Source organism: Myotis myotis, unplaced genomic scaffold (genome assembly GCF_014108235.1).
Source record: "Myotis myotis isolate mMyoMyo1 unplaced genomic scaffold, mMyoMyo1.p scaffold_m19_p_3, whole genome shotgun sequence".
NCBI lineage: Eukaryota > Metazoa > Chordata > Mammalia > Chiroptera > Vespertilionidae > Myotis > Myotis myotis.
In genome coordinates this window covers 4,765,912-4,788,797 of record NW_023416335.1, presented here as the reverse complement: position 1 = coordinate 4,788,797, position 22,886 = coordinate 4,765,912, and the positions used below count along the sequence as shown (strand labels likewise).

Sequence of the window (22,886 nt, the reverse complement as noted above, 5' to 3'; positions counted from 1 at the left end):
AGAATATATTCAAACTGTTCATCAAATGGATATAAATGACAACAACAGTAACATACTAGGTCTCATCCATCAAATCGCCAGAATTTAAAGCATGACAACATTTGTTGTCGATGGCGTGTGGGAAAAGACACCTTTCAATGCTGCTGGTGGGAGTATAAGTTGAAACAGGGCTGTTTGCAGGGCATTCTGACAGTGTACCAAAAGCTTTAGATTGCATATACCATTTGGCTCTGATGCCCCACTCTCAAGAATTGACCCTAAGGTAATAATAGAATTAGTGGCAAAGATTTAGCCACTAGGATAGTTATTACAACACAATTTATAATAGTGAAACAATGATTTGTAACGAGGATGCTGCAAAATTTTAGATGTCCAGAATAGTGGAAATGCAAAATAAATCACAGCATGAAAAAGTATTATTAGTAGAAGACTATCTAATAACATGGGGAAACCCAGGTCAAAACAGAATGTGCAAATGTAATAAAAATGCATAGAGATAAAGATTGAAAGTATAAATGCCAATATAGAGACCAGTTAATATTATCCATTTTCTTCTTTGTGTTGTCCAATCAACATAGAATGCTATGTAATTAGAATGGGTAAATTAAGGACATGAATTTAAACATTCAGATATTTTATACTTAAATCTGTTTAATCTCAAGTTCCATTTTTATCCTTCTGTCATTACCTATCATTTTACCTGGGTTATTGAGGCAGAACAACGCAAATAGCGATTAAACACTTAAAAGATTCTAACGAGTATTGGAAGCCTGAGACTCTCTCTATGTGGGCTCATGTAGACAACCACGCTCACCTATATGCCCACTGTGTACCCTACAACCCGTGCCACGGTCTTCCCGTCACAGTAAATGACAGTCCGTTACGAGGGGATGTTTCAGACTTGTTTTCTGCAGCAGCTGACATTTCACTCAAGCGCCTTCAAATCCCCCAGGAGCCTCCATCTGCTGTGAGGAAATGTGAAGGTCTCTCTCCGCGAACTTTAGCACCTACAGGAACCGTTTGGAAGGGAAAGTTCACTTCCATTGATTAGTATGATATTAACCAATGCAAGACAAACCGATTATTCAGTGTAGTCTGAATAATTCTTTCACCAAGACACAACTTTCCAAATGTCACTGTGCAAATAGCCGCCACGCGGGCAGTTCCCAGCCCGTGTCCCTGTCTCGTGGACATCCCACTTGTGCAGCACTGCTGTGCTTTTCGGGTGGTTTATGATTTGGTCCCCTTTTGTGTATTTTTTTAAAAAATTAATGTTTAGTAATGTCTCAAGGGTGTTTCTTGAAAAATCCAATCTGTTATCTAACTTTATGTTTGTAGGCATGCATCTTGTTTTTAAGCAAAAAAAAGACATTTACTATAGCTAGTGCAAAGCCATGCGGCAGTGACTAAGGTGGAAACTCCTCTTTTCTAGCTATTAATGTCATCGTATGTGTTTATATGTGCCTGTTTACTTGCTACATATCTGTACATTTATATATAGACCACACACACATCAAGGATCACGAGATGGCATGAGAAGGTACCCTGTATCCGGAGCAGGACAACAATCCTATTAGTTCAGGCTCCAGAGTTGAACACTACCTGTTTTCCATTAGACAATATGTGCTATGTTGTTGTTTTTTAGTTTAATAGAACTATTTAAAATAAAATAAAATATCAATTTTGAATAATAATGTACTTTCCCCAAATATTTTGATGACACGATGACATAGAACCTCAGTTCCATCAAATACCATCAATTTATACCACGTGACTTTATATCTTCTATGATTTTAAGCTGTATAAATAGACATGGATCTCTTTAAAGTATACATTTTCTATGGCAAACACTAAACTAGTTATGTACACAAAGTTGCGAGATAAAAACTACCTTAAGAGATAAAAAGCTTTGAAGGATTCATAGCTACATAAATTTATATTCTGGGAATGTGCAGCTCCCGATCCCTCAGAAGCCAGACTCTATTAATTTCCTCCTTAATCGTCTTTGCTTTCACCTTCTCACGACTGTACTTGCTCCTTGCCTTTCCTCAGAAAGATGCCGAAACGTCCTCCAATGGGAACACATCCCCGCCCTTTGGTCGCCTGGAGGCTCCCGCCAAGCTCCCTCGGTCCTTAGTTGAGCTTTGGGAAGAGGGACCTACACTTGCTGGCTCTACCTTCTGGGCTTGTGTCCATCTCTCCCCCTCTGCACGCTGACCCCCATGACTGCGTCCACTCCCCAGAACTCAATGCCTCCTTCGCAGTCAAGCCACAGGGACATGACAGGGACCTTGCTGGCACTTGGCCTGCGAGGCTCTCGGAAGGCGTGGCTGCGCTGATCACGCCTGTCTCTCCTGTCTTCTGTGAACTGACGTGGTTTGGTTTTCTTTTTGTCCCTATGGAAGGCGCCTCCGTTTCCTCAGTGGGTGGCCCTGTGCTAAATAGTGATGACCTCGGGATTTTCTCTTCGCTCCTCTCCTTTTCTCGTTCTGTTTGCTTTGAGAGGCTGGATCCTGCCCCACGGCATTCACCACAGTCATGCACATCCCTCAGTACAGGGCGGGCAACAGTAGGTTTACAGTTGTGAGTATGTAAGACAGTTTATTCTTGTGTTTTCATCTATTAATTATTGTATTATTTTTGTCCCACTGGTGTGGCTCAGGGGTGGAGTATCGATCTATGAACCAGGTGGTCACGGTTGGATTCCCTGTCAGGGCACACGCCCTGGCTGTGGGCTCAATCCCCAGTAGGGGGCATGCAGGAGGCAGCCCATCAATGATTCTCTCTCATCATTGATGTTTCTCTCTCTCCCTCTCCCTTCCTCTCTGAAGTCAATAGAAATATATTTGAAAAACACTGTATTAGTTTCAAAATGAATAACTGTAAACCGACTAGCATACATTTTTAAACAAATATAACATTATGTATATCTGTATATATCTGTATATAGACATATACATATATAATTGCTTCATAGATTCTGAACTTTGCTGTCACACTAACACCTCAAATGCGACCTGTCCGTGCCTGAATTACTCACTCTGCTATGAAAAATATACTCTAACCTCCAACTTGGAGGATACCGTCACTACCCAGTCTTGCATACTCAAGGTCTTTTAAAATGTCTTCCTCCTCCCTAACCCCAATGCAATGAATGAACCGTCAAATCTTCATTCTGTCTATTTGAATCCTTCTTCTTTTCCCCCCAGGTTCCAGATTCAAACTTTTATATTTTCTCATTTGATCACTGTGATATTACTTAATGGATGAGTTTGCTTTCAAGGGTAACCTCGAAGTCCATTCGATTTTCATTCGGCACCAACTTCGGTTGCAGGTTGAGGCACCAGCTGAGGAGAGCACAGAGCTATACCCCTAGAGCTCAGTCCATGGGAAAGGCCCTCCACTCTCCACGGGCCTCTGAGCACTTTGTAAAATGTAAGCATGACCCTAAGATTCTGCTGCACGAAAATCCTCCAGAGCCTCCCCATGACCTAGGGCAGGGGCGGGAGCGTCTGGCCCGGGGTTGCATAAGGCTCAAGAAATCATTCCGTCTGGCCCTGCCAAGGCATTAGGGGTGAGTTCATTAAATGTTTGGCCAAATATAGCAGGCTCATTTTTAAGTTGATAATGTTTTACACGGTATTGTATTATTTATTTTACGTAGTTCTGAGAATCTCTTTTTTTGTTGTTGTTGTTAACCTTCACATAAGGATATTTTTCCACTGTTTTTCTTAGAGAGTGGAATGGAGAGGGAGAGACATAGAGAGAGAAGCATTGATGTGAGAGAGACACATTGATTGGATGCGGGTCGAGCCTGCAACCGAGGCACCAGCCCTTGACCAGAATTGAACCTGGGACCCTTCAGTCTGCAGGCTAATGCTCTATCCACTGAGCCATACCGGGTAGGGCTAAGGTGGTCATTTTGTATGACCTGCGAATGACGTTACAAAAACCAAATGGCCCTTGGCAGAAAAAAGGTTCCCAACCCCCGACCTAGAGGAGAATTCCTCAGCCGGCCCTGAAGGCCCTTTGTAATGTGGTCTCGGCCACTTGTGCCGCCTCCGCGCGCATCCCTCATCCACACACCCTGTCCCGGGCACCCAGCTCAGGGCTCTGGGAATAGTCCTCGAGGATTTCACATTTTCTCCTTCGCTGCTTTGTCTACATCTTGAGTTGCTACACACCCTTTATGCCTGAGTGCCAATGCCACCACCTCCTCCTTCCGGCAACCTTCTCTCCTCTCTGTTGGCAACAGCGTGCTCTGTGCCGACACTGACTTTGTATAATGTAACCCCACGTACCACACTAACATGCAGTTACCACGTCTACTTCCCGGTCTGCCCAACCAGCCTATGGATTTCTGGAAGCCAGGGACTGTCTGACTCACTGTTTCACCAACACCGGGGACAATACCCAGCATGCATTAGTCATGGAATGAAGATGTAGTTGATCTACTAAAAAAGAAATCACAGGAAACCAGAAACATCAATCAGAAAGGACACATGCTCCCCTATGTTCATAGCAGCACAATTCACCATAGCTAAGATTTGGAAACAGCCTAAGCGCCCATCAGCAGATGAATGGATTAAAAAACTGTGGTACATCTACACAATGGAATACTACGCTGCTGTAAAAAAGAGGGAACTTTTACCATTTGCAACAGCATGGATATAACTGGAGAGCATTATGCTAAGGTAAATAAGCCAGTCAGAGCAAGATAAATACCACATGATCTCACTCATATGTGGGATGTAATGATCAACATAATTTGATGAATAAAAATAGATCCAGAGACAAATGGCAAGGAAGGTGGGAGGGGGGGGTAGAGATCAACCAAAGGACTTGTATGCATGCATATTAGCATAACCAATGGACACAGACAATGGGGTAGTGGGGGCTTGCCCAGGGTGGGAATGGCTGCGGTGGAGGGGGGCAGGAGGCGCGGTCAACAGGGGAAAAGGATACATATGTAAAATGTTAGATAATAAAAAATAAAACAAAACAAAGTGTACAATTAAAAAAAAAATCAACTCAAAAAGTCTCCCCTCTTCTTTGTTCAGTTTCAGCTTCCGTGTAAATGAAATTTAAAGCCAAGGTAATATTCGCAAGACATTTTTAATTGACCTTTTCTCAAGTTTATGTGCATCTGTATCCATTTTAATAGGCACTTAAAAGGCTCTTACAGGTAGTTCATGTACAGTCTATTCATTACAAAACACTGCCTCAGGTCAACTGATAAATGCAGCAAAATCCCAGTACAAAGAGACCATTATTCACACCGCTCAGTAAGCATGCGTAAGATTTCCATGGGGTGGGGAATGGCCGGCCCGGGGGTTGGATAAGGCCCCAGGAATCACTTGGTCTGGGCCTGCTAAGGCATTTGGGGTGGGTGAGTTAATGAAATGTTTGGCCAGAAATAGCCGGCTAATTTTTAAGTTGGTAATTATTGTATATGTATGCAATGCTAATAGCAGAATTATTATGACTTGTGAAGGCAGCTATTGAGGTGCAGCTCTCACACTTCTTTCCCTGTGCCAGTGATCATCACGTCCGTAAACCTGATTCAGCACTCGCTGCCGCTCAGTTCACGCCCCGAGACAATGCGCCGCTGCCACTGTGGCTTTGAAGGGCATCAAAACACGTTCGAAAATCAAAGTAGCGACCATCACCAGTTCTGATATGTGCATAGGACGCTTGACTTTGGATTCAAACCTACAGTGAAAAGATATTTAGGATTTAAACAGAGCTGGCATATGCTCCATATACTTTGGGCAGAAGTACTGAGAACACACGCGGGGTTTTGTAGGAATGGCAATACTCTTGGGAAGAGCCGCCAAAGGCCACGGGGTTCTGAAAATCCGCTTAGAACGGAGATATTAAAGCATGGAAGTATGTCGGTGATAGCAACAATGGTAGCAGACTACAGTCCTCTACACTCTAGTTCCCTCCTATGAAACCGAAAAAGTTCATTTAAATCATAACTTGCTGTGCTCAAGTGACTTGTAACAGGTCCAAGAAATGAATATATTTCATCCTTAAACGAAATAAGAAAGTTTTTGCTAAAAGAGTGACAAGTTGCTATTTAAACTATAAATGTATCCCCATCCAGGCACCGCCACTTTTTAAATATATTAGAAACTATTGGGCTATATTTTTGCAAAGCAGCACTTTAATTCGAAGCTTGATTTAATAACCACGCAACATATTACTTTTGCGATTTTTGACATCCCAGAGCACCTAAAACATAAAATATAATTTACAGCCGTTGAACATGCCAGAATTGACCATTACATGCCAGAAGAGGGCCCATAATGGAATTTATATTCAAGTTATAGTTTAGTATGTGTAATGGAATCTCATAAAATTAGAATAACACCGAAACACCATTTATTTCTCGCAGCAAAGGAATTCCACCTTAATTCTCACAATCAATTTCCTAAGTGGGCTGAAAGGTTCTTGGAGGAGGTTTGAAGGAATGGAATTAGGCTAGTTAGGCAAAGTAATATACTCTCTTTACATTACCCTCAGGAAACTCAAACATTACCCCCCTGTGAGCAGAGCCAGGAGAGAAATGACGGGTGTCCCTGTGAGAAGGATCACGGGTACGTGACATCACAGGGCACCTCGATGCCACTAGCGTTTTCTCGCAAACGAGGCTGGAATTTACGTGGTAATAGACTAGCCACAAGGCTGTCCATTTCCTCTCTCTCTCACTGTACACAGCTGCTCGGAAAGAGAAAACATTACACTGCCCACCCTTTCTGAGAACAAGTTTGGCCTGACACGGTAATTTCAATGGCAAAATCGCTAAAGGTCTCGGTTGAGAGACTGAAGAAAGGCTATCACCACAATAGTTCACCCAGTGGGCTGAAGGGGCATCCCTTTTCCTTCTAAAGTACAATAGCTTGCCCTAGCTGGTTTGGTTCAGTGGATAGAGTATCAGCCTGTGGACTGAAGGGTCCTGGGTTCGATTCCCGGTCAAGGGCACATACCTTGGTTGCAGGTTTGATCCCTGGCCCTGGTCGGGGCATGTGCAGGAGGCAATCAATCCATGTGTCTCTCTCATATCTCTCTGTCTTTCTGTCTCTCCCCCTCCCTTCCATTCTCTCTAAAAACCAATGGAAAAATATCCTCAGGTGAGAATTAATAAAAAACAAAAGAAACAAAAATAAAATAAAGTACAATAACTCAACGTTTAGACTTTATCTATCCACACACAAAGTCAACTTATTAAAACACTTTTGAAAAGACATGTCACCTCCTTGAAGTGCTTTAGTTGGCAAAGCAAGTATCTACTGCATCTAAAAACACTGCCCTTCAATGTTAGACCCTCTGTTAGGCAAATGAGCCATGAATGCTTCTGTACCAGCCTGGTTAGCGGGCATGAGTGGGGTCCTGTGGGAGGTGTGCTGCTAAGAGCCCAGGTGAGAAGGAGTCTTGAGGAATGATTTCTCTGATGGTGCGAACTGCTGAGCATCAGTGAAATTGCCTTTGAATTGAGGGCTGGCTAAGCGCCATGCCTTCCAGGGAAACACGCCTTTGAAATGCCCGCTGGCCAGGAGGGGAGGAGATGCTAAGGCCTTTGAAGTCTGCCGCCATCACACTCATTATCATCACCACTCAATGTACAGCCACTTCATTACAGTCAACTCAAAAGGATGTGGGGTTTTGGAGAAAAAGAAAAGAATCAATAAATGGTGACAGAAATTCCCTGCTCTACAGTTCACCAGTGCCGCCCTGGAGGAGACCGGGACTCCCCCTCAGCTTCCCAAATGCGGACAGAGGGGGAGGATGGGAGAAGTGGGGGGCATTTCCTGTGGGCCAGAACTGTGTAGGTACCTGACATTCTTTATCTAACTTAAACTTCATCACCATTTATGATGGAGATATAATTTCCCAGCCTGGCCGGTGTGGCTCAGTGGTTGAGCATCGACCTATGAACCAGGACATCATAGTTTGATTCTTGGTCAGGGCACATGCCTGGGGCTTCGGGCTCCATCCCCAGTGTGGGGGGGGGGGGCATGCAGGAGGTAGCCGATCAATGATTCTCACTCATCAATGATTCTCTTTCTCACTCCCTCTCCTTTCCTCTCTGAAATCGATAAAAATATATTTTAAAACATAACAGTAATTTTCCAGCTTTTATAAATACTGGGACCACACACTTAATCTGGAATTCATCTGACTCCAGGCTCTTCTCTGAGCATGTTAAGTACCTGAACTCAATGAATCCTCACAACAAGCAGTAAGGACTATATACTGTTTACCACGGCCTCTATTTTAGCCCTATGGAAACCGTAGCACAGGGAGGTTAAGTAACTTGCCCAAGGTCACACAGCGGGAGGTGAGAAACCAAGTCCAACCCAGGTAGTCTGCCCACTACAATGTGACATTCTCAACACTGGCCCCCAGTGGAGGCTCTCGAGGTCCCGAATCACCATGAGGTACCAGAGGAGTGCCAATCCTCCTCTGGGTCTGCCTGACCTCACGGTCATCGCTTCCCCAGGGCGGGGAGGAGGCTGGCGACAGAGAGGAGGAAGAGGAGGAGGAGGAGGAGGAGGAGGAGGAGGAGGAGGAGGAGGAGGAGGAGGAGGAGGAGGAGGAGAAGGACGAAGACCTACAGCAGGGGGCACGCATCTCTAGAACTCAAGGTACAACCAGGCAGAGATGGGACTTTGGGAACTTGACCTTGGGGTGATTCAGAAACAAAGAGCCAGGAGTTAGAGAAAAGATTTAACCCCAACTGGCGTGATCCCAACCCAGGCATCTTCGTGACACCACACTGGGAGGTGACAGAAGACGCCAATATATGCTGGGGCTCTTCTGGGAAAAGACCCACAAGCTGACATTTCTAAAGCTTAAAGGCGGACGTTCTAGAAAAAAGTTCTTCGTTCCCGGGATCTATGGAGATAGTGGGAACCGAGGCCAGGTTACATGCAAAGCTGAACAGTTGCACATCAGTCAGGGGTGTTGCAGCAATACATTCGAGGAGGTAAGACACCTGCACCAACCCAGAGCAGCCTGCTGGTTTGCCCTGGAGTAGGGCCTGCCCTCAGCTATGCCGTAACCTCGCAGCAGCTTCCTAGGACTGCTGCCATCGGGCGGTCACCAACCACGGCCCTCCAGTGTTGGCCCTGGCGCCTGGCAGTGTCTCAGGACAAAGACAACCACGGCCATCAGTCTGTGTCAAGAAAGAACGGGCTTCATATCCTTAATTTAGAACAAAATTAACACTTGGAATTCCATATAAAACTCAATACACTGGGAAAATATTGCCTCCTCAAAATGCTCTCTAATTTCAAACCCCCATGGTTGGGGAAGAGTTAGTTTTGTGAAATTCTAAATTTTATCGCTTGTTTTTGAATCTCTGCTAACATGGAGACGTGTGACACAGTCTGAATGTTCTTCCACTCTCGGGGGATGCGCAGACCATCAAAATTTCATTAGCCTCCCAGCAGTCCCAGCGCCATCTTCACTTGAACTGGTGGCCTCCTTATCAATAAATAAGTGAAATTTAATCCCTGTTAGTCGCTAAACTCTTCTTTGAAGTTATAACCAGAACATCCGGCACTCGGCTTGCATAATTTTACAAATGTTGAATAACATTTTTTTTTCCTTGGGGAAAATAGCCTTATTCATGGTTATTTCAAATGATGAACACAGTCCAGCAAACTCCCAGGCTCAACAGAATGAAAACAAGTTCGTGTCTGGTTCCCAAATTCCTCTCCTTTTGGTAGGGTGGCCTGCACAAGGCCTTCCCCTTTCAACTTTAGTGACGCAAGCTCGTGCAGACTGGATAACAATGTAACGATGACAGTAACTGGAAGCCAAAGGCAAATGGAACTGGAAAACGAATCGCTTTTCAAAGCCGGACCAATGGACATACCCGAGGAGGATAGAACTGAATTGTATATAGTAATTTTAGGTTGGAAATATTTGACGAGAGGAGCAGTGATGCTTAAACACTGTGTGAAATAATGCTGAGGATATCTATATATATAAAAGGCTACTATGCAAAGTGTCCCCTCGGGAGTTTGACCGGGAGACCGGAGTTCGATCACTTGCTATGATGTGCACTGACCAGCTGGGGGCGGCATGGAACTATGGAAGGCCCCAGCCGACAGCCGGAAGGCCCCCATCAGCCCTGATTGCCAGCCAGGCCTAGGGATTGCACGATTCGTGCACCGGGCCTCTAGTTGTTTTATAAAGCTGTGAGAAGACCGTGAGTATGATTGCAACTTTTAGTTTTTACCATAAGCCAGCCTGAGAAGAAAAATAAAAAAGTCGTGTTTTTTGTTTTTTTTTAATATGAGAAAAAAAAATCCTAAATTCTCTTGTTTAATTCCATAATTCAAAATTCCAAGCTCCACTAAACACCTCAGAAAAGGATGCTTCCCCAAATCTTAACGTAATTAATTACTTTAAATGGAAACTTGTTCCTCCCGACTAGTCACTGGGAACTCAGGACAAATAAATTAATCTGAACGTTCCCGGGGACACACATCTGAAATCTGTGGCACAGCAGCCGGCGAAGCGGTGGTTCTATCGACTGCATTTCCTCTTTTGTTTTCTTCCCTAAGCTGACCTCTGTTGTTAGGAGTTCTTAGACCATCAAACTGTTTAACAAACAACCACCGCCAGACCTCGGGAAAAGAGTGCACACAGGCGCAAGTCATCACTGCCCAACTCAACACACATCATTTCTGACACTTGATCCTCTTCCCTTAGCGACCTGTTTACTCTCCGCAAAAGCTGCCAAAGGCTCTGCATTTCAGCGAGAGGCCCATGGCACCCTCCTCCGCCTCTCCTGCCTCCTAGCAACCTGGAGCCCTGCGAGGGCACAGCTCCTCCTGCCTGCCCTGCGCTCCCAGAGCACGGCCTGCGAGTCCTGGGAAGGAGGTCCTCCTCTGGGTAATAATCATCCGGCCGGGGAGGGCCAGGGTGAAGGGCGCTCCCGAGTCTCCCCTCACTTCTCAGCCATCTGGGTACACACACTGGTAACTGAAGTTTGCACAGTTTGCAGTTTTATATTTTCTGCAAAGAAAAAATATGGCATGTGTTTGGGAATTCACTGCAAGACGGTTTTTGCAGATACATCATTTTTAAAAGCAATAACATTAATTTCTATGTTACCAGCGTAGGTACCATAACAGGTACACTTATGGGGCGAGAGAAAGTGACGCTCCGGAGGCTGCGGGTAGGGAAGGCAAGCTGACCCAACGTGGAAAAATACCCAACGGATGCGGAGACCGGCGCCTGTGATGCGGACAGTCAGCCCCGCGTGCGTCAGCCTCCCGCGTCCTGCTCTTCCTACAACCATCATACATGTTATCGTGCATTTTAGGGAGATCGAAAGCCAAGAGCCACATTTGAATCCAAGCATTGTACCTGCGATCGCTCAAGGACTGTGATGGGCAGACGCAGGCGGACAGGAAGCACAGGTTATGCCAACTCGCATGTATTTTTGGCGAGTGACTTCTGAGTCCACAGTGAACATGGATAGAAACCTGGTTTTCCCAAGGTGAATGGATTGGCCGGGGAAATGGAGGCTGTCGGATCCTAAGACTCATGCTGTCGGCAAGCGCCGCCCCTGTGTTCTCTCTGGGGTTGGAATAAAGCCAGTCTCCACCCAAAGCTGACAGTTCCAACATGAGTGGGGTGAGTGCGCATGGTTAACTGATCTTGACTTTGGTCTAATGCGCTAAGGGATTCCACCTAAGACACCGCTGAAGCCGGTTGACACTACACTGCAGTTCCATGACCGAGGCCGAGGAGGGGGAAGCGCCGGGCACCGCCTCGCACTGTCCCTGAGCTGAAGCGGAAGCGACCACACGCCTGCTTTCCTATCAGGAAGCAAGGCTGCCAAGTTCGCTCAGCAAATCACAAAAATGAAAGATCAATGGCAAAACAGCGGTCCTTCTTTTCAAAGGGCACCCTAGTCCTTCTCTGTGATTTTCTCTCTGCTTTCGGATGCACGATACACACGGAGCATTCACAGCCGGACCGAACCCGCACGGACTCTGCCGACGTGACGTGCGGAAGGAGAGGCGCGGCTCTTCCTAGAAGCGGCACCGACTGAAATGAAGTTTCCTTAAAACCTGTTATCGCAGCCTGTTATACGTCAGCCGTTCTACTCTCCTGCATTGGGCGGTCAGAAAAAAAGTCCCCGCACTTTCTAAAGGCATTTTTTCCTTCCCGCATGCACAGCTGCTGTCGGGAGAGCCTGAAATCCAATTTTGTGCGTGGATTTAATTGCATCGTAATCCAGCCCCCAAAGCACATCAAAGGCCACGCTCCCCCTCTTCCCCCAGATTTCAATTGCTCTCATCAACGAGTAAGTTTGAAGCACGATCAAATTTGTTCTTCAGACACTGGAGCCCGGGTAATAAACTATTCTGTGTGCTCACTCATCCATCCTAAGATTCTGCAACTTCTTTGAGATGTCTTCAAGAGGCATCTACAAAGACATGTTTGATTGCCAGCTGGCTCGGGGGTAAACTTTATCGCCTCTGGCTTTGAGGCACTACAGAGGAGAATAGGTGACATGGCCCAAGATAAGTCAAAGCTAATCTTTCTTTTTTTTCCTTCTGTACACGATTAAACTGTTTTTTCAAAAACAATAGCGAACGAACACATCATAGACCCCTTGCATAATTGAACAATCTCATTTCGAATATTGATCTTTTTTCCCCAGGAAAAAAAAAAAGCATTCTTCAAGGTCATTTCTCAAGTTCTACTGCCTTAAAAACAAAAAGAAAGGCAGAAGGAAGAAAGAGAAGGCAGGACAGGAGGGAAGAAGAGAGGAAGAAGAACAAGCCGCCGCCGTCCAACAACACCGAAGCCCCGAACGCCGACATCACAAAGCCAAGAGTGGACTCACCGCTCTCGCTGTCCGACTTGTTCTCGTGCTCCGTGTCGGTGAGGGTGAGGGCCGAGTTGGACCGGCTGGACAGGCAGGAGCTGCGGCCGGACTTGACGCCCCGGCCCCACAGCCGCATGGCGTGCTCCGGGGACATCACGGCTTCGTTCTCGGTGTCGGCGTCGGACCCTGCACTGAGAGAGTAACCTCTGTGGGGCAGCCCCATTTCCGCACAAAAGGCCAGTCCTCTTCGAGTTGCTGGTTCACACACGCCTAACTGCCTTAGGGTAAAATTCTGTCCTGATTAGGGGGAAAAAGAGACAACAGCCAGTGAGTATAGGTTCAGCTGTAGTTTCAGTGCTTTTGTTTTCTTTAAAGAAACTCTCCAAACAATACACACTCAAGCACCCAGGCTTTTCAGCTAGAGGCACCAGGTGTTTACATGAACGCTGCATGGCACAGGGTCAGGGGGTGCGATTATGGGGGGTCGGGGCTGGGCCTCCCCGTTGACTCTCCACACATCCCACCTAGAGCTCCTTTGTCAACCTTTTAACCCATAAGTACCCCAGACAGGTGGGCTGGTGAGCCCGAGACCAGGAACACCCAGCCCAGACGAAGGGCTTGCTCTCGGGGATGGAATTTAGCTCCGCAGACTTACAAAGCAACAGAAATTGTCAGAATTATTGTCTGTCCGGGTGCTAGTCTCAAATGATAGGATTTTCCCACCCAGATGTTACCTCTTGGGAAGAGAAAAGATTGCCCTCAAGAATAAGTGGAAAAGGGGGCTTGGCCAGTCTTTAGTGTTCCTTCTCACCTTAAGTTCACCACCAATACTAGCATATATCATGGGTGTACATATACTCAATTTCGGAGTATAATGTCTTGAAGATTTGCCCACATCTGACTTTCTAAATGTTTTGCTTTAATCAACACCTGGACATCTGTATTGATTAGAATAAACCAGTTCTTGCAAATAAAGTGCACTCTGAACATGTACCGGGAGCATTACGTCCTTAAAAATTAATGATAAAATCAAGTCCCCTGCAGAATAAATGGCCGTGAACCCTGCAGGCCTTTACTAATAAATGGAGCATATTAAAACTCCTGACACTGCAATAAGTTAAAGCAAAAGTGTTTAAATTAGGTGACACTTTCAAATGACCGCTGTTATTAATGACGTTTCCAGTTCTGAATTTATTTTTGAAATTTCGCATGTTTATGATACTATGGATGAGAAGACAGAGAAGTGTTTGCTTGCAGGATATAGATACAGGTGGCTCGTCCATGTCCGTTGCTGGCATGGGACAGCCTGAGACTTAGGTGCCACCCAGAATCACAATACATGGAAAGAAAATAGTATATAAAGACTGATTTAAATGCTGCCACATAATACAAACCGTTTAAGAATAGTGAGCATTTATAGTACTCATAGATTTCATCTTCCTACTGCTATTTCTTATAGTTAATTGGCCGGTGTGAGAAATAACATAGATTATACAGGGGTTGCAAGAGTAGGTTTGCAGTTGTAGTACCAACAAATAATACAACAATTAATAAATAATAATACAAGAATAAACTCTGTAAACTTCGCATACTCACAAACATAAACCTACTTTTTTGCCCACCACTGTATATTAAGGTATTATGTAGTATTTGTGATAAAATAATATGTAGAATCTTCTAGAACATGAACCAAACCCGATGTGCGATACAGTAACTATTTGGTGGTAAAGACATGAGCGCCCTCCAGGCCTCTGCACATTTGAACCGTGTGGTTAATCGCTTGACTCTGCGGTCATATCAGAAGCTGGAATCGGCTACATCTCGGCCAGACTTCCAAATGGATTCTGACAATGACACTCATCAATAATGAAAATCTGCTGCTACAATTAGCTACCAATCAAACTGTGCTTATCAGAGAGATGTGAATAAGTATCTGAACCAAAAAGTATGCACAAAAAGGAGGTAGCAAAAAAGAAAAAAATGGGGAGGAAAACAGGGAAATAGCCTGCTGTCCGCGAGCCAGTGGCCAAGCTTCCGGAGGCCAGACCTGGCTGTGGGTATATCTAAGAGTTAGTGTGGATTGTACTTATGAATCTACATTCAGCAAAGGTCAAGGTCATGGACAGTTAATGGAAAGGCTGGGGAAGAGCTTCCCTATTCTTACTTATGTATCACATGTAAAGTGGGGAGAGGGGAAGGAAGGGGCTAAAACAGTTAACTATTACCATCCGACATGCTGATGTTTCAAAATAAGCACACACTCTCATGTCTAAAGGGTGAGAATGAATGATAGGATCCGTGGCATCTTTCCCCTATTTGGGGAGGTGCCCACATTGCAGAATAAAAATAAGAGAAGTTAAAAGACAATAAAAACTCCCTTTGGAGTCTCTGAAATGTAACTTGAAACGTTCCCACGTTATTGACTTTTCAGACTGTTGCCATCTTGATGCAAAAATCTATGAGGTGAAGAAAAGCAGAAAACTGCAGTCTTTGCTATTGGTTATCCGGGTAAGTAAACACAATTCACTTTGCAAATGAATATCTAACCGATGATCCCTATGCATTGCTATGTGGTGCATCCCAAACTCCTTAAAAACCCGAGCCTGGGAAATCAATGTCTCAATGACTCAAGACTCCTAAGGGCTGCTTCTGAAATGCAAGCTAGCAGGCAAGCTGTTGGGTTCCCTTGCTGAATTCAAGTTTGCTTTTGTTTCCACTAGGAAGGAACACTGAACTTGACCTCCAATGAACCTAAGTTAAAGCCAGTTACTAGCTGTGTTCCAGTCACTGTATCACCCACTTTTTCATCTTTCCGGGCTGTTATGACTTGGTTTAAGCGATGCTTTATGTAAATGTGACAGCATTAAAGAAAGGCTAAACAAGACATAGGTTAAAAATAAACCCCTGGGTAAATGACAGTAATGATCATAGAGAAATGTACAATTCGAGGGTGGACAGAGAATCATTGTCAAATCACTTCAGAATAGCCACCCCACCCCCACATTCAGGACATCTCTCTTCCCTAGGCCTGCCTCAGTGCTTCAGATTCTGCTGTTGTCATTCGTCCTTTTGGGTGATAGATGCTTGCTTGTAGGATTCCTTGTTTTGATACAAACACCTATTATACTAGAACTAGAGGCCCAGTGCATGGATTCCTGCACTCAGAGGGTTCCCTCAGCCTGGCCTGAACCCTCTTCCAGTCCGGGACACCTTGAGGGATGTCCACCTGCTGGCCTAGGCCTGCTCCCTGAGCCTAAGCTGGCAGTCAGACATCCCTCTCACAGTCTGGGACCCCTCGGGGGATGTCCACCTGCTGGCTTAGGCCCACTTCCCGCGGGGAGTGGGACTAAGCTGCAGTCGCACATCCTTAGCGGAGGAGGCAGGAGAGGCTCCGGTCACAGCTGGATCTCACAGAGTCAGACTGGCTTGTGACTAAGTGGAGCTCCCTCCATGGGAGCATGTTGACCACTAGGGGGCAGCTCCTGCATTGAGTGTCTGCCCCCTGGTGATCAGTGCACATCAGAGAGACCAGTCAATTTGCATATTACCCTTTTATTATATAGGACTAGAGGCCTGGTGCATGGATTTGTGCACTGTGGGGTCCCTCGGCCTGGCATGCACCTTCTTGCAATCCAGGACCCCTTGGGGGATGTTGGACTGCCGGTTTTAGCCTGTTCCTTGCAGGCGAGGCTAGGGATCCCACTGGTGCATGAATCTGTGCACCATGCCTCTAATATTCATATAAGATCTTCGGTTAATCTTTTCCCACCCTCTCCCCTCCCCGCTTCCCTCTGAGATTCATCAGTATGTTCCATGTTTCCATGCCTGTGCATTGAGCATCTGCCCCCCTGGTGGTCAGTGCACATCATAGCTACCAGTTGAACGGTCGAACGGTTGAATGGCTGAACGGTAGGTCAGTCGCTTAGACTTTTATATAGATACATAAATTTTTCTATGAGGTTATTTCCCACAATGCAGCAGTGTTTAGCAAGATGGGCCAGACAGCTGGAAAGCACACACAGGCAGTGTTAACCAGCAGAGGGAAGATGAACAAAGACAGTTGACTGAAGGTCACTGAGCCAGAGGGTTGGGCGGGGTTGTTGAGGGAGGACTTCAAGCCACTGCTCAGTGGAAAGACAAAGGCAGAAAAAGGCAGCAAAGATGCGTCTGGATCTGGGCTAAAAACCTGACCATCATGTCTTACGTCAGCTTTGGCTTCAATAGACAAAGAGATACGGATGCATTTATCTTATTTGCCATGGCTTGCTTCTTTGCGTTGGGGTCTTTGCCACGGTTCTAACGGCATTTCCTTAATTTCTTTCTTTGCTCTTTGGAGTCTCTATGTGAAGTCTGTTTGGCTGAGGCTGGTGAGATAAGTACTTATGTCCTGCATGTTGAATTTTGGTGACCTTGATCAGCAGGGCCAACAAATTTTCCCATTGCAATTTGAAACAGTCCCAAAGCAATAAATTGCAGCCAGAATGAAGTCCACCCAAGGATGAAATCCATTGTGATTAAAAGGTAAGGTTAGCTAGGAAGAGATTAGACATTTTGTTTATGACACTCATACATTTGAAAATATATAAAAGAAACACTGAATGAACACAACCTAGGAAGGCTGTATCTTTAAAACAAAGCCCTCATTTTCAAAAATGAGTGATGGTATGTGACAAGGTGGAAAAGACCATGTGAGAACGAATGTTTCAAGGGAACTTGGCACACGGCACAGCTAGCCTTTTCACAGAAGAAGGGGATTGGATAGCGATTTGTCCTCTTCTTCATGTAGTGTCCACAACCTAGTCAGGGCAGGGACGGCTTTGTGAAAACTGCAATGCAATGATGTTCACCAGCAGGCAAGGCATCTACTTGTGAGTTCAAAAGAGCAAGACTCCATATGAGGGACATGCGTGCAACTGTCATCACAATCAATTTTAGAACACTCTTGTCACCCTCAAAGGAACCTGGTACCCACCATCAGTCATCTCCCACTTACCCTCTTGTTCTCCCTTTCTCACAAATCCTAGGCAACCAGTAATTTACTTTCTGTCTCTATAGATTTACCGATTCTGGACATTTCAAATAAAAGTGATTCTACAATGTGTGGGTGTCTATGACTGGCTTCTTTTACTTAGCACAGAGTTTTCAAGGTTTATCCATATGGTAGCATGTATCAGTACTTCATTCCTTGCTATGCTCATGTAATATTCCATTATACGGATAGACCACAGTTTATCTGTTCATCAGTTAATGGGCATTTGAGATGGTACCACTTTCGGGCGATTTCAATAAAGTGTCCAAATGTTTGTGTAGACATATGCTTTTCCTTCTCTTTACTATAAACCTGTGGGAAATGCTGCTGGTCAGGTAGTTGCTCTAGGTCTAGCCTTTTGAGGAAGCACCGGACGGTTCCCCACGGCGACCGCACACAGTTACATTCCCACCAGCAGCATATGAGGGCCTTGATTTCCACATGTCCTCACAAACACTTATCATTGCTATTGCCCATTCTCTTCTGGGGCACACAGCAACTCTGCAATGAGGAGGTGGGCTATGGGGCATGGGTATTTGAAATCTGGGGGACAAAGCAAGAATCCCTGTTCTCCTAAAAGCAGGTGGTCCCGTGGGCCTGCTCCGAGAATCCATTATTACTTTATGCTACCATTTTTTCCTTTGCCTTTTATGCTGCTTTAGTAGTTGAAAAGATTTTTTCTATTAAAATTAAAAATACTTTCTAGATCAAAAAGTCTACTTTATTTGAGATGATATCCTATAGAAATAAAATCACCTGATCTTAAATATACAGGTTTATTATGGCACTGTTGCACAAATTAAATTAATTGGAAAGTGTACCATAAAGGGAGTGGCTGAGTAAGTTGTAGATCCCTTGCATGTGGCTAGCAGACAAGACATAGAGGCTGGGCCTATATGTTCAGATCTGGAGGGAGGCCTATTCCATACATTTTAAGTAAAAATACAAGTTGCGGAGTATGATCCCATTTTTGGAAACTAAGGTAGAGAGCCAACGAATTACAGAAGTGCTTCTGGTTGTGAGCATGAATAAAAGTGAAGAAAGTTAAGTAACTGTTCTGATGGATCGTTTAGAAGGAATTGTAAGTGAAGGAAATGAATAATTCTTTATTTTAGAGCTCTGAATTTTTACTGTTCAGAATTTCACTAATTTCAAAATGTAAAGAAAAATTAAAGTCTATCTTCTTTTTAAAACTATATTTTCCTGACTTGCTGCTTAATAGCTTCTGTTCAATAATTAGAAATAATTAATTTATTACCTTCTCTTGGAGATCCTGGGCTTTAGAAACCCTTCCTAGTTTATTGTAAAGAAATGAAGTACTATAAGAAAAACAGGAGCAATGTTTGTCTCGCTATCAGTTTTTGAATTATCATTTCAATGCTTTCTTTCCCCATTATCATATATGGGCTTTGAAAAAGATAATATACTTATGACATGATAAAAAACACTTCCTATATAGTCACAACCCCCAAAACTAAGCATGGGAAATGGATAGAAGAATCAATAGGAACTTAATACACGGGAATAATCTAGAATCGTCTTCAGGTGTTCTCCTTTGTCATTGTGAGCTTGGATGGAGTGATCTGTTCTCAGACATGGAGTGACATTTCCTGCAAGGGTGCAGTGTAACACAAAACTACAAATTGGGCAAACAGCCCTTACTTGATATTTGTAGAATTAGTGTCACCACCACCTTACCTGGAGTTCCCTTTCCTGCTGTGTTTGCAAAATGATAAGGAGATCACACAGTAATAGGAATGTATGTTAGTTTTCCCCTTCAAGTCCTAATGCATATTTTATGGGACACTCCAAACGCTTTAACCTTCTTAAGTTAAATTTGTCAACTGTTTGAACAGAATACCCATCTTTGAACATGCGATAGAAATTTCAATGAGGGCATAAATCTTTACTTGTAAGTCCCTACACAAAACTACATTTAAAAAATGGCTCTACCCAGCAAAGCTATCATTTAGAATCGAAGGACATATAAAGAGCTTCCCAGACAAGAAAGAGCTAAAGGAGTTCTTCATCACCAAACCTGTATTACACAAAACATTGAAGGATCTTCTTTAAGAAGAAGGAGAAAAAAAATATGAACAATAAAATGGCAATAAATACATATCTATCAACAACTGACTCTAAAAAAAATAATAATAAATGAACAAGAAGAACAGAAACAGCCTCACAGATACTGAGAACATATTGATGGTTGCCAGATGGGAGGACAAGTGGGGGATGGGTGACAAGGTGAAGGGACTGAGAAGTACAAATTGGTGGTTACAGAACAGTTGCGGGGAGGGGAAGCTCAGCATAGGGCAGTGGTCGGCAAACTGCGGCTCGCGAGCCAAATGAGGCTCTTTGGCCCCTTGAGTATGGCTCTTCCACAAAATACCACATGCGGGAGCGCATGTACAGTGCGATTGAAACTTCGTGGCCCATGCGCAGAAGTCGGTATTTTGTGGAAGAGCCACACTCAAGCGGCCAAAGAGCCGTATGTGGCTTGCAAGCCGCAGTCTGCCGACCACTGGATAGGGGATAGAGTCAGTGACAGTCTCATAGCTATGTAGGGTGTCAGATGGGTATGAGAGTTACTGGGATGATCACTTACTAAGTTAGGTAATGTCCAATCACTGGGTATACACACCCGAAACTAATATAATAGTGTGTGTCAAATGTCATTGAAAAAAAATGATTTAAATTAAAAAAAAAATGAAACAAAATTAACTTGATGAGAAGCACAAGAAGGAAGCCCAAGTATGTTTGCGAGGAGAGGAGCAGGATTGGGAGGAAAGCCCCGAGCAGAGGCCTTCCCTCCAGGGTGAGACTTGGGAAGCCCCAGGGGAGGGCAGACGCGTGCACAGCAGGCCTGATGGCTCCGATGGGAGCAGGCAGGCGCCGAGTCTGCGAACTGGGAAGGAGAGCATCTTCGTAAGCGCCCACCGCGAGGATTTCCATTCCCAGCCGCAGAGCACGCGGTTCTGATCCTGGCAACCCCTGGGCATTAGACACACAGCTCCCGAGCTGGTTTTGATCAAATGCGCTCTGGAAATGAACTTGCTTCTTACTTTACTTAGTAATTACTGCTGTGGAAGAATCCAAGAAGCGGGGATGATAACATGCCTGCAACAGACCTGCTGCCGTCTGTCTGCCAGCGACGCTGCAGGAGGAAGTGGTATAAATATGCGTGGCTTTGGCAGGAAGCAGCAGCTCTGCAAGAATTGTAAAGGCAGCCCTGGCCGGTTTGGCTCAGTGGACAGAGTGTCCCAGGTTCAATTATGGTCAAGGGCGTGTACATTGGTTGTAGGCTCAATTCCCGGCCCTGGTTGGGGTGCATGTGGGAGGCAACCGGTGGATGTGTCCCTCTCACATCCATGTTTCTCTCTGCCTCTGCCCCCTCCCTTTCAATCTCTCTGAAAAACAAAATCGTGAAGGAAGTTGTGCAGCGATTCACAACATGGATCCCGAACTGGCTGCGTGGCCAGGAACCAGGTACACGTTTAGCAGTGAGTAGGGGCTCAAGACAGCAGACCAATCAAGGCCCAGGCAGGGGGAAAGGATTACCCGTGCTGTGCCAGGAGGAGGGCTCTAAGCCATCTCTATCTGCTCAACCTTCTGGCAGGTGATCTACAAGATCAGTTGGCCACCAAGCCACAAAGAAGCCACAAAGAACGCCTTGCCCAGCTAATAGCCCAAGTTAGTTAACCATCAGTGGGGCGGGGGAGCTGGGGAGGGAGCGAAGGAGGGAAACATTAACTGGAAACAATGATAAACTGGGGCCATTTAACTTGTGTCTTTAAGCGCAGAAGTTTAAGGTTGGGCAAACATGACCCTCTAAACCCCTTAATCCTGCCGCTGACATTTATTGTGACTCGGGCGGATTAATCATTGCGATCTCCACATGAATCATTTTAAGGAGTTAATATTTAAAAGTCATAAACTTCAGAGTCGCAGCAGTAATTAGTCCGGTGGATCTCATTAATGCTGCAGGTTTGGGTCTTTCTTTTTACCACCCTATTTTCACAAAGAAAGAGTCTGCTCAGCGCCAGTAAGGACGGTTTCAGAAAACACGGGAAAGGATGTAGATTCCTCTCGTGTTTGTGTGATGACAGAGGTGAGGAGGAACGCCGGGGAAATGAAGCGTTCGGGGCAGAACTGGAAATTCATAGCAGCATTAGGAGCTGAATGGTAAGACCATATGGTCATATTTCTTTTGAAGTCTAGGATCCGTTCCCATTATTCACCATAATGGCATCCAAGACTAAACTAAATCGCAGTCTTTAAAATTAAAAGCATTTTGCTCTTGGCTCTCAAATCTTCCTCTTTGCCGATTTCCAACATGCCCGAATGTGTCATCTATTTTCATAATGCAAAAAACGCAAATAAATAACAGAAATAAGAAGAGGAAGAGAAAATAATGTCTTTCCATCCCACTTCCAAAGCGGAATAAAATGGTCCTGAAAAACACAGAATTAGTATCTTTAAAGCCTTTATTCGTATTATTTTTGCATCTGTACAAGGCCCCTGGTGGCATTCTAAAACAATACGTACTCCTTTCATGGTTCACATTTAACAAATAGGAATTTAATTCTGCTGACCTCTCTGGAACATAGAGCATGCAGAAAGATTTTAAAGTTATTTAGCATTTTAGTGATATTCTAGCAATAAAGCTGTCAAAGAAAATATATCTAAGAGCTAAAAATGGGTGCCTTTTTTCTGTTTAGAAATTGATGGAAATATCTGAAAGGCACAGTCCCACGTGTACGCCACCCACCCCACATCGTCCCTCAGCACAATCCTGACTGGGCTGTGGACACTACTGCCTTCGTGGGCGAAATGTCTTTATCCAGCAAAACTTCACACTCAATGGCAGCAGCGACCGCTTTTACCGGTAGGAGGACCGGGGCTCAGCAGGGCCAGTGTGCGGCTGCCCCAGCACCAAGTGAAACCTCACTATTGGTGAAGCTGGAGGACAGGGAGAGCACAAACCCCAAACAT

At 44.9% G+C, this 22,886-nt stretch overlaps 1 protein-coding gene across 6 annotated transcripts in view; it reads right to left on the bottom strand.

The window, feature by feature from the left end:
- The window catches only part of TENM3 (teneurin transmembrane protein 3), a 415,109-nt gene that overhangs the window by 378,750 nt on the left and 13,473 nt on the right, over positions 1 to 22,886 (bottom strand). For all 6 annotated transcript variants that reach the window (XM_036299786.1, XM_036299789.1, XM_036299788.1 and 3 more), the window contains exon 2: positions 12,881 to 13,159. In XM_036299786.1, the coding sequence (XP_036155679.1) occupies positions 12,881 to 13,159 (279 nt within the window). The remainder of the gene's footprint in view (positions 1 to 12,880; positions 13,160 to 22,886) is intronic.